The sequence below is a fragment of the Rhipicephalus sanguineus genome, chromosome 4 (assembly GCF_013339695.2).
Source record: "Rhipicephalus sanguineus isolate Rsan-2018 chromosome 4, BIME_Rsan_1.4, whole genome shotgun sequence".
NCBI lineage: Eukaryota > Metazoa > Arthropoda > Arachnida > Ixodida > Ixodidae > Rhipicephalus > Rhipicephalus sanguineus.
The window spans coordinates 82,073,192-82,089,053 of NC_051179.1; the positions used below are offsets into that span (position 1 = coordinate 82,073,192).

Below are 15,862 nucleotides of genomic sequence, written 5' to 3' on the forward strand. Positions count from 1 at the left end.
ATATTTATATTATTACAAGTTTTTTTTGGAACATACATAAGATCTTTCGCTTTATTATATAATAACTTTACATACAGCGCCACGCAAAGGCTTATCAGGATTATCGAGCAAGTGCCTACGTTTGCACGGGAGCATTTTGCGATCTTGCCGAAAGTCAAGTTGTTTACGAGGTTAGCGCTGCAGTTTTGCTGGTTTTGCTTTTGCTTTCGCCTCCACTACCGGAGAAAGTGACACCTGCTACTGTTTGTTGCATGTTCGAGCTGCTGAGATAACCGCTATGTCTGCTTTCGGTCGTGCGATGCCTGCTCCCGCCTGCCAGCAGCCGTCTTCCCTGTTCGTCGACTCGGTCACACGCCTCAGCATGGAATAGCCACGTAGAGTCCAACAATTATGGGTGCCGTGCGCGGCGGGGGGGTCATGTAGGACGGTATGAAAACTGTGGTGCGTGTGTGTGCGTGAGTCGTGACCGCCACTCGCCTGCTTGAAGCCCCCCCGTTCGTCGGCCACAAGTTGCCTAACTTTTGCGCAGTGACGTGGTGCTACTGCCTCCCTGACAGAGGTAGTAGAGCGCGCACAAAAAGAAACAAACCATGGATAGCGCCAACCTGCTGCAGCCCGCACCGGACTGCACCGCGAGGTGCAAGTCTTGGTCGCACGCCGATCTTGTCCTCTCGTCCATCACCAAGGGAACGGTGCCGGAGATACAGACGTACTGTCGCTACCTCTGCCACAACTTCTGGTCCCTCACGGACCCGATCGGCCGAACGGCGCTCCACGTAGCCGCCTCGTTGGGCAAGGTGGAGCTCGTCAGGTGGCTGCTCGAACAGTGTCACGCCGACGTGGACGCTCGCGACCGCGAGTCCGGCTGGACTGCCCTGCACAGGGCCGTCTTCTACGGACAGCTGCACTGCGCCAAGGTTCTGCTCCAGCACGGCGCGAGCATCGCGACGTCCGACTACGAAGGCCTGACACCCGTGGACCTGGCGGTACGCGACCGAATGCCGTACATCGAGTACGCCCCGTCCGACCCCTGCGAGGTGTACGTCTGGGGCTCCAACAAGAACTTCACCCTAGGTCTCGCCAACGAGCAATCGCCCAAGGACCCCGAAGTCCTGGAGTCCTTCCGGCGGGACGGCGTCTCCGTACAGAAGGTCGAGATGCAAAAGTTCCACTCAGTTTTCCTGACGAACGCCGGCGAGGTGTACGTCTGCGGACACGGTCTCGGTGGTCGACTTGGGCTCAACTCCGAGAAGACGACATTGAGCGTAACACAGCTTCCTCTGTCCAAGGTAAACAAGGGAAGGTGCTTGGACATAGCATCGGGACAGGACCACACTGTTATGTTAATGGAAGATGGACAAGTCCTGACGTGCGGTTTGAACAACCACCACCAGTTGGGCCTCGTCCCACCGCCGCCTCAAGTGCTCTCACCGAGGCCTCTTTCGATGAAGTTCCTCAAGGAAAAAAAGGCGGTTGGAGTCTGTGCAGCGAAATACCACACTGTCATCTACACGGAAGATGGCGTGTACACGTTTGGCCTGAATGCTGGGCAGCTCGGACATCCAAAAGGAGAGAGGCTGCAGACCACTCCAAGACAAATCTCCATGCTGAGCCATCCTGACATAAAATTCAGCCATGTCGTGTCTTCCGACGGTGCCATCGTTTGCGCAACGGTGAAGGGTGACATATACGTTTGCCAGGAGTACAAATGCCGCAAGATCGCATCTAAGCAACTCGAAATCAAACAGCTGAGTGTTGTTGGCGGCCCACTCGACGATTCTGGAGACGCCGTTAGTGGAAGTGGTGATGGAGAGAAGCAAGCGCTAAAGGTGGCAATGCTCACTAAGTCTGGGAAGCTGTATCTGTGGCAGTCTTCGAGCCTTACACTCACGCGCTGCCTCTTCAACACCTATCTACAGCCAAGAATCGTGGACATTTGCCTTAGCACCAAGAACATAGCTCTTGTGTCAAAAGATGGTGAAGGTTACCTGGGAACTCTGGCACCAAAAAAAGAGGTGAAGAAGACATCTGAAAACAGTTCTCAGTCGAAGAAGACAGCTTTGCCACCCTCCAATACTTGTAGCCTGGTAAAGCTCTTGGAGTGGAAAGAGTGCGAGCATATCAGTTTGAAAAGGCTTCACTCTGTCAACAGGGCAACCAGAATCACATGCAGCTATGGTGGAGAAAGCTTCGCTGTGCTTCAAAGCAATCCCAAGGTGGGCCTCTTGTATGAACCCAATGTCATGTACTCAGAATTTCAGAGCCACATGATGCAGCTGTTGGAGTCGGCCGACTGCGGCGACACTGTGCACGACATCGTCGTCAAGGTTAAGGGCAACTCCTACCCTCTGCATCGTTACATTTTAGCATCTCGGAGCGAGTACTTCCAGAAAGTGATCGGTGAGACGGTGCCATCCGGCTTTCATGTCATTGACAACATAACTGTAAAAGCATTCGAAGAGGTTCTCTGCTTCATCTACACAAACAGCTGCAACATCCTCGAGAGCGAGAGTGCACGCGTTATTGTTGGGCTGTCGAACAAATACAGTCTGGGAAAGAGAATCACCACTGCTTTCTTGAAAGAGGTTCACGATGCCTCCAAGAAGCTTGGAGTCCATTCCCTCAAAGACTGTCTTGGCAAAGCGAGCATAAGAAACAATGCCGTGGTCCTTGGCACTGTGCCACCGATGACCAAGTACCGTTTCTTCAGGAACAAGTTTGACACCTTATATGATGTTTCCCTGGTGTCTAGTGATGGTGTCAGTTTCCCATGCCACCGGTGCATTCTTGTGGCCAGGTTGGAGTATTTTAACAGCATGCTGTCTTTCGGCTGGGTGGAGCACTCTAGTAGTCAGTTGTCCCTGCCCATACCATCGAAGGTTCTGGATGTCATCCTAGAGTTCTTATACACAGATGACGTTCCGAAGTTGAAGCACTCCAGGGACATAGAGTTTGTCTGTCAGGTGCTCGTCAGTGCAGACCAGCTGTTGGCAACGCGACTGAGGCAGATGTGTGAGGCTGTCCTCGGCGACATGATGACGTTGAAGAATGTTTCTGACTTGCTGGAAGTAGCGTGCATGTACAATGCAGACCAGCTAAAGACGCTGTGCGTGCAGTTTATGTGCATAAACCTTCCTGCAATCCTGGAATGTTCCCTCGACTCTCTCAGTGACGACGCTGCTGCGGACCTCGCGTCCTGCTACAGGAAGATGGTGCCAGCCATGTCGAGGCGTGTCATAACACCCTACATGAGTGATCCCAGCAAGGAAGACATCGAGAAAGTCCAGGAAGAGTACGGGGCATTGTTCGATCATGCGGAAGTTTACGGTCACTAGCACTCCAGACTTCAAAAACTAAAGCTAGACGGAGGAGTGCCCCGAGGAAAGTTTCCGAATCATCAGCGCCAAGTGGGCTCTCCACTTCCCCAGTAATGCCTGCAGAGGACCCCCGCGTTTCCAGCGCTGGTGATTTCGCTAAGCCGACTGGTGGCCCTGCCGTCAGGCCAGTTGTCTTGCTAAAACCTTGTCAGCGTTCGCCGACAGTTGAGATTACTCCCACCAAGGTGCTGGAGCGAAAAGCAAGGACAGTCTCTGAAGGTGCCACCTCCCCTCCGGCAGTGTCGGCCTTCACGTTTCCGAGCCTCTGCGAAGTCATGGCCGACAAGGAAGGGCTCAAGTCACCAAAGGACGGCAAGCACGTTGAGGCCGTGAGGCCAATGGTGAAACTGTCACAGAAGCAGCGAAAACAAATGAAGGGTACCACACCAGTGAACATACTTGCACCCAAGACGCCACCACCGTCCAACTGCCCTTGGTTCCAGAACGCGTCACAGACGGCTCAGGCATCGTCTCCTCCCAGTCTGGCACTCAGCGAAGCAAGTGCACCCTGCACGTTCCCTTCTCCTTCACCTCCTGCCGAGGTGCCCAGAATGATCGACATACTGAGATTTGAAGAGCAAAAGGTGCAGAACCTTGAGAAGGTCAAGCCAAAAGCACTTCACATTATAAACATGGAAGACAAAGCAATTGAAGAGCTGCTGAAGCTTTACAATGCTGAAGACAACCCGGAGGAAAGGATAACAGCTTGTAGGATACTGCCAGAAGCATACGCTGCACCTGTATGGAAGAAGAAACATTGAGTTGCGAGCAAAAGTGAATTTGTCAAGAGCGTATAGGGACCTGTTTAAACCAGAAAGTGGTGTTGGATGCACTTGTGCTTTCTTTTTTTCTCTCGCATGAAGTGTGTATTGCTGAGCCTTTGTAGGCACCTTGTGTCAGCCCTGCAGCTTTTAAATCACTGATGAACTACTTCTAGGCATTAATTATTGTTCTTTGCACTGTTTTATTGATAAAGTTTTATGTAACAATCATTCTTGTGCATATCTGTGTCTTAATATTGGTGGGGTATTAACATAAAGTGTAGCAAGAAGAAAAGAAAAATGGAAGGTCATAAACATACCTTACAACGTAACTTGCTTGTGGTGCTGTAAATTGTATCTCTGAAGCTGGTGGCCATCATACTAGTAAATGAATATGCATTTCACAACATGATACAAGTTGCAAAGGAAAGCGTATATTTGGTTCTTGAAATTCTTTGGACAGCATTACTTCAGTTATAATTGTACACTGATTGCATTGTTTTAATTATTACTATTGAGTAAGAAAACTGGCCTAATTCGCTGGCCAATCTGCATAGCGTCTTTCAATCCTGTAGAAAGAAAAAGACGACGCCAACCAAGGTGGTTTCAAAAATATAATGATGATGATGTTGAAGAATGTTTCTGACTTGCTGTTTCTGACTTATTATATTTTTTACACCTTCTTGGTCGGCGTCCTGTCTTTTTCTTTCTACAATGCCCTTACATCCCGACCAGACGAGATTTCGTCCAATTCTCGATTTCATCTTTCAATCCTGTTTTATACATATTTTCGTGGTGACAGTGTCCCTAAGCTGACAGTGTTCATTTGTTTTGTTAGGTGAGCTCAATGTGTTAATTCCTTGTAGCATCCCCTTTTATCATGTTCCTGAAGTTTGAAGTACACACTGATGCACCAAGTCGGGACAAATACATTTGCTTGAAATTTTTTCAACTGATAAATTTCAAAGCACTGCACAGGTGAAGTGCGAGAGATCGCCCGACCTTTTATTTCCACTTTTTGCTTCATCGTCGTCATCATCAACACCCTGTCTTATGTCCACTGTAGGACAAAGGCCTTTCCCGATCATGTTCACTCACCCCATCCTGCGTCAGTCGATTCCATATTATGCCTCCAAATTTAATTTCGTCGCTGCACATCAATCTATGCAAATACAAGCAACACGTGTTTTACACTTTAGTATACCTGTGCTGTCCTCTTCTATGTGCACTACTTTCAAAATCATTTTCTGCTGATAATCAAATGTTAACTTCGAAGCAATATCTGTAAGTTCTTTCTAATGGATGGATGTGGACTCCTTCACTTTCTGTAGTTATGTACTCATATGTGGTTCTTGAAGAAGGAGGTGGCGTTATTTTCTGTAAGTAATACTTTTGTTTAATGTGCAATAAGAAAACAAAATTCACCTATTCATGGAAAGAGAGAAAACGATTAGCATATAAATGCATAAATAAAAGGCAACCCCTGTGGTGCTTTCAGTGATGTGTTTGGAGCAAGGAAATGGCTTGTTTGTGGAATACTAGCACAACGTGCAAAAGGGGTCTTTTGCAAGGAAATTGGTTAAAAAGATTAGCTTTAGCCTAAAATCTCAGTCCAGGCTCACAGATAAAAGTAAGGCATAGCTTTTGGCCATGCTTAAAGGTCTAAGGCATACAAGCAGTGCCCAGGTGAACATGTCACGGGCATGTAGCTAAGGTTCTTGTGCATTGCTGCACAGCCGAACGGACAATTCCACAGAACATGGTGGTAACCTAGGAAGCCACCACAGGCCACACTGCTGGAAGGCTCGTCTGTAGAGCACTCTTACCTGTGCAAACACTGCTACACGGACACCTCTGTCGACATCTGTTGAATGGGCTTTCACCAACGTATGCATGTCTGCAACGCGTACAATGCGCAGGGCAGTCTAGGGAAAGAGTTTGGGCAGATGAGGGATCCACGTGAGCTAGCCACTGGCAGCCATGATATTATACATAATTTTTTTCAGCGTTAGTTATGTTAAGTTTGCCGGCAAAAAACCAACAAAGGCTATGATGTGCCATCAGCAAGATACTGATCAGTTGTTTTAAAAGCAGCCAAGACCTTTCCTTTATAGTTTCAAAGAATCTAAATACGGTACACTTTCCAGGGACACTACTGCATGATAATATTAAACATAGACGAAGAGGTGCTAGTTCTTTGTGTAGTTTGAGAAAATGGCCAATCTTTTTCTTGGTTCAATAACTAAAGGAACACGTTATTTGTGTAATTTACAGGGAAAGAGAATTGAAGGGTAAAAGGTGGGAAGCTTAACCAAAGGACATGCCTAGTACGCCACCCTACGCTTGGGAAGGGGAATAATAAATAAAGCAAGAAAGCAAACGTTTAGTAATGTGAACACGCACTACCAGCTCACGAGAGTTCGTAAAGTTTAGTCAACATTAGGAACCAGAATTCAGCACTTATGCACAGAAAATTGCAGTACATCTTAAAGGGTCGTGATAGAAACTAAGTACAGAAGACAAGGACAGAAAAAATGAGGTCTACAATAATATTTTAGTTGGAAACCAGCAACCACTTGACTTATGCCCTTGAGAACGACGGAAGTTTCCTTTTCGCCGGGCGCCAGCTGCTGGGCACTAAAGGCGGGCAGGCATGGCCAATGCGCCGTCACAAGGCCGTTCGAGGAGGCAGGTGGTTTGCAATGCGCTACGATATGTGGTCCACTAAAATGGGTTTTCTTTCAAACTAAGCATTTCTTTAATTGACACACACAAAACAAGCACTAAAAGGTTTCTGAAAGGCTATTTCAACGGTTCATGTTGACTTGATATTTGTTCATCATTTAAGAAGCGCAAAATGACACGGGGACGAAGCATAGACACACACAGGACAAGCGCTTTCTAACAACTGATTTTATTATCGAAACAACTCAGACTTTTAATCCATACGGAACTGCGCAAATCACATCTGCTAATGCCTTAGCGCACATCGCTAAAACAACATAAAAAAAGACGTTCACAAAAGAGAAATTGCTGAAGCTTTTTTCATTTCACAACACAAGGAAGATTGCATTAGTCATCCTTCATTAGCCCTATCAGACAAAGAGATACAACTGCTTTCGGCTTTTTTGTGAACGTCTTTTTTTATGTTGTTTTAGCGATGTGCGCTAAGGCATTAGCAGATGTGATTTGCGCAGTTCCGTATGGATTAAAAGTCTGAGTTGTTTCGATAATAAAATCAGTTGTTAGAAAGCGCTTGTCCTGTGTGTGTCTATGCTTCGTCCCCGTGTCATTTTGCGCTTCTTAAATGATGAACCATTTCCAACTAGGCCAAACAGCCGTTTTGTTGATATTTGTGTTTAGTGTCCCTTCAATGTCAAAGGCCTCACGGAGGATTACTATTTTTTAGTTGGATATGTACTCTCACTTGCAGTTTTGCGCTCAGTGTCAGTTGAAACTTAAAGAATGTGTTTCAGCAACAAGCCCAACCAGCCCCTGTGTTGGATAAGATGGAGTGCTCAATGCATTTGCATAAAAAATAAACATTAGAAGTAGTGTGTAAAGAACGTATATATATATATATATATATATATATATATATATATATATATATATATATATATATATATATATATATATATATATATATATATATATATATATATATATATATATATATATATATATCATGATTACTATGCAGCAGGAGTAATGCCGTTTTAAATAAATGTTCGGAAACCTATGCGCAAACGTAATATAAATGCAGGATTCGTACATATATATTTTTCACATTTTTGTTATTCTATGTCCATTGAAGTAATTGCTAAAAGGTCGGTGACAAATAAACAACGGCGATATGTCGACGTTTGTTTCGTAAAACATATATTCTATGATACAGAAATTACACGGACACTCCCTGCGCGTTGTCACCCGAGCCATGCTGCCCACACAAAGTCCATGAACGAAGAAAACGAGCGGCCCGTGCGGCGTATGCTGATGGCCATGTGATTAAGCTACAGGTGCGAGGGCAAGCCTGCCAGCCGAGATGGATGTTGACTTCATGCGCCCAATCTTCCCGCGCATAAGGCCGCCCGTTTGAGCGCGCGCGCTTCCTCAACTCCAAAGTCTGTGGGGATCTAGAACGCCGTCCCTTTGTGCCTTGTCCCCCAGCTATAGTGCGTTGTCCCCCCCCCCCCCCCCCCCCGCGCAGCTCGATCGCCGGTAACCGCATAGACGCCGGGCCTTCTTCTCCGGCGCAAGCCATGCTTCGCCCACCCCCAGCGTCGAGACGTCCGGGCGCCGCAGGTCGCGCTAGCATATGTCACAGTACTACGCCCCTCCTCATAGGCCGCCAGTGACAGCCCCGGGCCCCCTCTCCACTTGAGCTCGCTTCTGTCTGGCGGTTGGTCGCCCCTGGTAGACGCTCTCAGGCCTGCAACGGGAGGTTCACACGCTGCTTTAGCAGGCGACTTCTCGTTCGCGCACTCGGTAGTCTCCTCTGTGTGGTAGCCGTAGCGCCGCTGTCAAGCGTACTCGATCGGTCTTGCGGAGTTACCCTGTGCGTCCCGCAATCCCGTGATTGTCTCACTGCGCTGCATGTTGGGTTAATAAACCCATGTCATGTTTGTTGACAACCTGCCTCGAGTGCCTTTTCTGCTCCGTGCCGGAGAGTCGACGAAACCGGCCTTAGCGTCTTTGAGCGCTGTGGCGGTGGATTAACGTCGCGTCCCTTACCGGTCGCGCTCGTAGGGTAAGCATCGCGTAAACCTATCTCCACAGGTTAGAGCGTGATTGCGCCAGTCAGGTCAGCTCGTTGAAGATCAGCAAATGGTAACAATTAAGGTCGTCAGTTTGGCTTTAATGAGAATAAACATTATGCTGCGAAATAGGACCTTGATCCCCGTGAGTGTCGTTACGTCTGCATTTGACTTTGGGTGAAGGGCACTGACAACAATTCAAGACAGAGAGTTAAGTGAGATGCAAAGTGCGGGATATTAAATAAATAAATAACGCTTCATACTTCAACACGAATATTTTTTGTTTTTGCAACGATAAGGCTGCTTCGCCGCACGCATACTCATGCTGCGGTGAAACAACCTTTGCAGTACGCGGTGTCCAGGTTTTGTGCCAGGCCCAAATGTTGAGATAAACTGTCGCACAGAGGCCTCCTTTGTGGGGAGAGCATAGAGATAAAGATAGAAAGATGAGAAAGAACGGTAGGGAGGTTAACCTAGTACCAGTAGCCGGCTTGCAGCGCTGGTGGTGAAATAGGGGTAGGAAGACTTGAGGCATTACGCATGTTAAGCGCGAGAAGTACCGATGTCGCTGCTTCTGTGGGCTGAAAGAACTTACAGGAATGGTTGGGCAGCCGCTGACGACAACGGCAGCTGTGCATGTTCGATCAAGCAATCGCCTTACTACAGCGTTTCGCCGAAGTCTCAACAAATGGTTGCCGTCTTTTTGGTTTTTACTACTCAGATGCGATTCTCCGCAAAACAGCACTCCCTGCTGTGAACAGATAGGCGTGACCATATATTTATTATCCCGTAGTAATGCTGAGGTGCCTGTGCCGAAAATAGCCCAGAAAGCCAAGCGACCATATGCAGCGCATCTCTACTTCACATCATGTCGAACCCAGGCTACGCCCCTAAGTCCGCAAGAGCAACATCGGTACAGTCAACCAAGCGCCATCATTAATCCGTGCTCTGTGGTTATTCTTAATTGCGCTGACCAGGAAATAAGAAGGGGGGGTGGGTTTATGATATGCGTGCTTCCCCAAGGACTCACACCACGCTTCGCGTCTCGAAGCTCAACAACTGTGGTGAATTCAACAAATTGACCATTAGCTGCCTTTTCTTACATTAAGGCGACGAGTCCGCAGAAAGTAACAACTGCATGAAGACCACCGAGGGTGGAGAGAGAGAGAAAGGAAAGACAGAGAAGTTAACCAGAAGAATTGTCCGGTTTGCTACCCTGCACGTGGGAAGGGGATGTAAAAGAATAAAAAAAAAGAAGAATGCGCGGTAATGCAGTAGGGGCGCGCACCGGTAGTCGGCATGAGGCACGTGCGGAGAGGCTAAAAACGTAGATTTGGCTTTAAGGAGAAAATTTGGGCTCGGTTCTATTTTTGTTCCACACTATTAAAATTTTTAACACGTCGCTTCTTTTACAGCGAAAATGCCGTGTGTTTCAAACCCGGTCCGTATAGCGGGATACGAATCACGATGCGGGCCAGGGTCCCTGGACCTCGAGCTCAATCTCTGAACCCCGCGAACGCACTGGTCCTTCTTTATCCAGCGCCTCACTCAACGGGCCACATGGGACGCGTACTGGGAGACCACACATTCCGCTAAGTCAAGATGAGGCTAGCACTTTCTAGCAAGTAGAACTCTCGTCTTGTCTTATTTACCGCAGACGGTGATCGCCAGGTACGGATATGCTCCTGATTCACCTGCAGCAGCGGTTCACACGATGCACTCAGGCATAGGCGTGCGCAGGGTTCCCCATCAGGGGGGGGGGGGGGCGACGGTTCATCGCAGCGTCCCCCCCTCTACTAAGTCAATATACGAGGCATATTTTGCCCCCCCCCTCTCTTAGGTGACTGGGGGGGGGGGGGGGCGGCTGGCAGTTTCAACGCCTGACACCATGCTCCCTCCCAGTAATTTTTCTTCGTCGATGAAAACACGGTTGTGTGGTATTTCGTATGGCAAGCTCTTCTCCCACTATCTTGCTGCAAAGGCGTCATCGTGTACCTGCGAATATAATCATCGTCATCCCCTTGTATACCTTAAGGCGACGTCCATGAAGTAAATACGCTGGTACTACGTACCATGCTGATCTCAAGAAGGACAATGCTCACCATTATGGCAAAATATACACTTTATCATACCCTTGTAGACCTTCAGGCGACGTCCATGAAGTAAATACACTGGTACTCCGTACCATGCTTACCCAAGAACGACAATGCTCACCATTATGGCAATGTACACTTTACTTTCGCATCTTAAATCTGTACAATCACAATAATATTGTTACGACGTCGGAAGCGAGAGCCGGTACACGTCCTCGTAACATCTTTTGTGTCCCGGTAGCCACCGACAATGCACGGTGTAAAACAGAAATAACTGTCGCTTGCGTGGTAGCAAAGGCAACGGTACACCGACAGATATGGCACAAATGCGGCTGCTAGGCCGCGAGTAACTGTGTTGCGACATCCATCACTCTGTCCCTGCAGGGGACGAACAAACGTGTAGTTAAAGGCACCAATATACGAACCTAGCGCGTACATTCACTCTATACACCTTTGGTATATTATTGCACTCTTGTCCCAACGGCCGAAACAAAGGCAGGGGCCGTTGATACGAACCGTATAGTGTAAAAGGCTATACACGTATACTTATTTTACTTCACTATGCAATTGCACACAAAATCAAAACGAATGGGCGGTTTGAACAGGGACATCGGCACTGTGGAGTAGTTTTGTAGCATCAAGAGCGAGATGTCGTGCACCAGCCACATGGTTATCACAAAACAGGTGTTACTGTTTCCCAAGGTCGACGCAGCCTAAGTCACACAGGTGCTGCAGTGTATACATATAGCAGTTTCACTAGTGCCTACGCGCTACACAGCATAATTTCGCGTAGCAGTGAAAACGCGTGCTCATCGGGTAGACCAAGATGGTTTTCAGTCCAGTTGTTTCTGTACTGCCTTTCGTGTGCAGTCGTTGGTCGTGAACAAGGAGGCCACAGCAGCGCCCATTAAGTAGAGTTGGGCTTCTTATAACCTCACAGAGCGCATACACAATAGAGTTTCCAGTTTTCGAATGTGGCGAAATTAGCGCTATCGACACCAGCGCGTGACGTCGCGAGACAGTTAAACGCTACCGTGCGCCTAAATACACACGACACGCCACTTATCCAGGCGGTCGGCACCGCGTGCAGTGTGGCACAGACACAGACAGGATTAGGAAATGCATGCTTATTGAGGTTCTGATCAAGGAGGTTTTAGAAAGAATAGCAGGAGTGAAAATTATGCCTGAAGGTTGAAGCCGTACCCGCCACAACATGACGGCCGCCGCCGCCATGTTAGTAGGGGCAGGGTAAAACGTTAGCGTTTAACTACGAAAATGGAGCGTTTCACTCCCACGCCCCATGAGTTTATGGCAAAATTTTTCGGACAGGTATGGCCCAATGTGTGTCTGTGTTACTGGATTCCTTAAGAAACCTCAAACACGTGGCAAAATTTTATTGGAGGTCTTCAATATATACTTATCTCGATGTGTTACTTTCGTGGGGAGCAACGATATTTTCTTATATAATTAACCTAGCGTTAACGTTAACAGAGCAACTTGATCTCTAAGCAAGCGCTACCCGAAGGGACCATGCTTCCGAGATAAAGTGTGGGTAATAAGCGCTGGCTTCACTTTTGCCGGTAAGGCGTTGCGAGAGCTTTCACTCTAGAACATTTTTTTTTTCTTTGACCTCCTTTTGTGATTCCTTATTAAGGCCACGCAAATGAAAATCGCACAGGTTCCCATTCGCACACGTTCAATACTTGCGAGGCCGCATAGAAATGTTTCCTTCGGAAGGTTTTTCGTGGGACAACTGTTACGTAACTCTTGAGTACGAGATACCGCACGCGCAAACAAACGAGAGAAGTAAGGAAAAAGCACTTCTTATATGACTGCAGTAACAGCTCTTACGTATGTGCGTTTTTCATGTTCTTTCCTTGTCCTTCTCGTTGACGCTGCGATATCTTGTACTTAAGAACGATCATGGCCTTAGAAACAAAGGAATAGGGGGGGGGGGGGGAGACGCTGAAAAGCCGAATATCGAGGTTCCTTCAAAGGTCCGAGCTCCCGCCATTTGTCGACAAACGCGGTAATGGGAAACACACGTCTATATCGCTTTTGAAAAAAAAAAATAAATAAATGCCTGTACATCGTGTTCCTCGTCCCTTGCTTTCGCATTGGTCATACAACCTATATTGGACGGACTCGGCGCGCGTTTCTTTTAATTGCACACAGAACAGCACTCTCGCATTTTTTTCGTCGGGAACCACCCACGGACGTTCGCGCGTCACCGCGTCGTGTAGTCGTATCCCGTCGTCTGCTTCGCTCGGGGCGGATAGAGGGCGCCGTACGCCTGAGCCGCGGCCGGAGTCCCGGGATGGTGGTGGTATCCGGGGTAAGAGGCTGCGGCTACGGCTGCGGCCGGTGGAGCGGCCGTGGGTCGACCGTAGGGCGAAGTGCGCGACTCCATCTTCATCTGGTACACGTAGTTGTCGTAGGCCTGAGAGTAACCGCACAGGTCGGTCGGGTACGGCTGACCCACGGCGCAGCTTGCGGGGCCAGCCGACGAAGACGACACTGGGCCGCCGCCTGTGGCACCCAGCACGCGAGAGAACAGCGCGCCATTGCTGAGCTGATCCATGTCTTCGTCTGCGACGAGAGAGAAAGAAAGGAACGGATGAAAGGAATGTCTTGTATGTGTGTATACTGTTTGGAGAAGTATAGAAACTTGGGCCAGTTGGCACTGGCGTAGCCGGGAAGGGGAGATGGGTTTGACTCCGCCCCCCCCCCCCCCCCGAAAGTTTTCGATTTTGCATGCGTATGTATACACGGACACATCCAAACGCACGCACGAACACCCATAAAGTATGGTTTAACACCCCCTCCCCCCCCCGAAAAAAATTCCTGGCTATGCTACTGCCAGTTGTGATGCATACTTGGTAAAGTGAAGCGCAATTAACGGCACAGAAAGGTGAGACAGACGGGACGAGCACTACTAACAAATGTGGAGATTTATTGAAAAGCATTTATTAGATTTATTGTGAACATGGGGATTTTTCCCGCCTGCCCTTTTCTGTTGCTGGTCACCGAGGGCCTTGTGCTCATGCGCATATTGTCAAGCATCGTTGGCTATCCCTGTGCAACAGCGGATAGCCGACACTAGCGAACAGTTAGCCAACACGACGCTGCAGCATTTACTTACCAGTTAGCCAACATTAGCGAATGCTGGTATAGTGTGCGGGTTAATACGGTAGCTGACTTCGTCAGAAATTGAACGCATACCCCTGAACTGAACGCGGACAGGAGAGCTACGGGAAGACGTACATTGCCTTAATTAAAGAAAAAAAAGAAAGGTTGGAAACTCAATTATTGCGTTGACATCGAATGAATACAATGTTACTCGCCGAAATAGCTTAGCAGGTATACGTATCGCGCTGCAGATCGAGGACGCGGGTTCGCTTCCCGGCGACGGAGGCCGCATTTCGATGAGGGCGAAATGTAAAAAAAGAAACACCCGTGTACTTGAAGTGAGGAAAAGACTCTATTCCTGTAATCCTCGAAGGGATATCTGCTCAGCGTTAGCAGGGGATGGATTTGAAGGAGGAAAAGACGAGGAGAGGAGAGCAAAACCAAGGAGGTTAAAAAAAAAAATCACAGCATATCCAGTACATCATCACCGACGTGAGATCGGGCGCGTTTATACTAAAGGTTCGATGAGTTATGACGACTTGCAGCTCACTTTAATTTTACATGTACGCTGTGAATTTTCATTGTTTAGAAAACCATTGCTTTAGAAAACATCTGGCGTCTTTCGTTAAGCAGCTGGCGTCTTTTCGTTTTGCTTTAGAAACATCTGGCGTTCTTTCGTTCTGCTTTTACAAAACATCTGGCGTCTTTCGTTGGTTTATTTCATCAATCAACGGCGTTTTGAACAAAATTTTTATTGTTTAATCACGCACAGGAGAAATTGGAGGTAAACAATGCCTGCTAATGGGAATGAGAGACAGAAGAAGTCGGCTCTTAGCTAACACTTACACTTCTACTTCTACTAACGTTTCCTACTGGAACATGGCAATGGCTGCTAATGGGGAATGAGAGACAGAAGAATTCGGCTTTTAGTTAACGCGCACGCTGCGAATTTTTTATTGTTCAACAACGCACAGGAAAAATCTCTCACCGGCACCACCTTGGAGGTCAAAGCGTAAGACTGGTTACGCACTACGACTACTACGACTACGACTACGAGGGACGAACGGGTGCCGCCTTAAGGAGCTTCGCCCCTAAAAGAATTTTTAACCTCATTGAGCAAAACGCTGCTACGACAGAACAGATTGAGTGGAGCGCACCACAATGTGTCAAGTTCGTTTCGTTGTTCTTCCATCAAAAGCGATCCGCGTCTCTGGAGCTTCCGAGAAAGCGTTTAAGTGCTCTTTTATTATGGTTTTTAGCAAATGCCTCTTTAAAGTATTTTTCTCGCAGGTTTTACTTGAACAGACAATCAAAATATCCATCGGTGGCCTGATTGAGTCTGGAGGTTACTTAAAGTAAAACTTAAGGCGTGGGCATGTCACGTTGTCACAACCATGCATAAATGATCTGCCGGTTTTGTCGCCAGCCTGTGATCACATTCACTGCACTTGTAACAGGGATGGCATGCTGCTCTCCCGAAATGATTCACATTTTGTTGTAAGCGCACGCAGTTGCACTCGTTTGCTAACACATGAATCATATGAATGAGTTGTATCAGCGGTGCAAAAGCGTTTGTAAAAAAAAAAAAAATCAAAGCCAGTTCCATCCCAAGTGAAAGCTGTACGGAACAGTGGAGCATTGATTCGCCTGTGTTTCCCTTAATTTATCCGCTCTTCTCTGTTACTTTCTTGCGTTTATGTGCTCTTTTCTGTTCCTTTCGTTTGAGAATGCGATATTTTCTATCC

At 47.7% G+C, this 15,862-nt stretch overlaps 3 protein-coding genes across 3 annotated transcripts in view; 2 read left to right on the plus strand and 1 right to left on the minus strand.

Annotated features, from left to right (window-relative positions):
• Positions 1-15,862, plus strand: part of LOC119390336 (cytochrome c oxidase subunit 6A2, mitochondrial) — a 673,327-nt gene that overhangs the window by 129,019 nt on the left and 528,446 nt on the right. The gene's annotated exons all lie outside the window — the stretch shown is intronic.
• LOC119390325 (inhibitor of Bruton tyrosine kinase-like) lies at positions 107-4,151 on the plus strand. Its single transcript, XM_037657922.2, is given in 2 exon segments — positions 107-3,347; positions 3,350-4,151. Coding segments are annotated over 2 exon segments (3,546 nt in total). The 5' UTR covers positions 107-590; the 3' UTR covers positions 4,139-4,151.
• Positions 11,122-15,862, minus strand: part of LOC119390326 (T-box transcription factor TBX1-B) — a 97,610-nt gene continuing 92,869 nt past the window's right edge. The window contains exon 8 of the mRNA XM_037657923.2: positions 11,122-13,577. Coding sequence (XP_037513851.1) covers positions 13,216-13,577 — 362 coding nt within the window. The 3' untranslated portion in view covers positions 11,122-13,215. The remainder of the gene's footprint in view (positions 13,578-15,862) is intronic.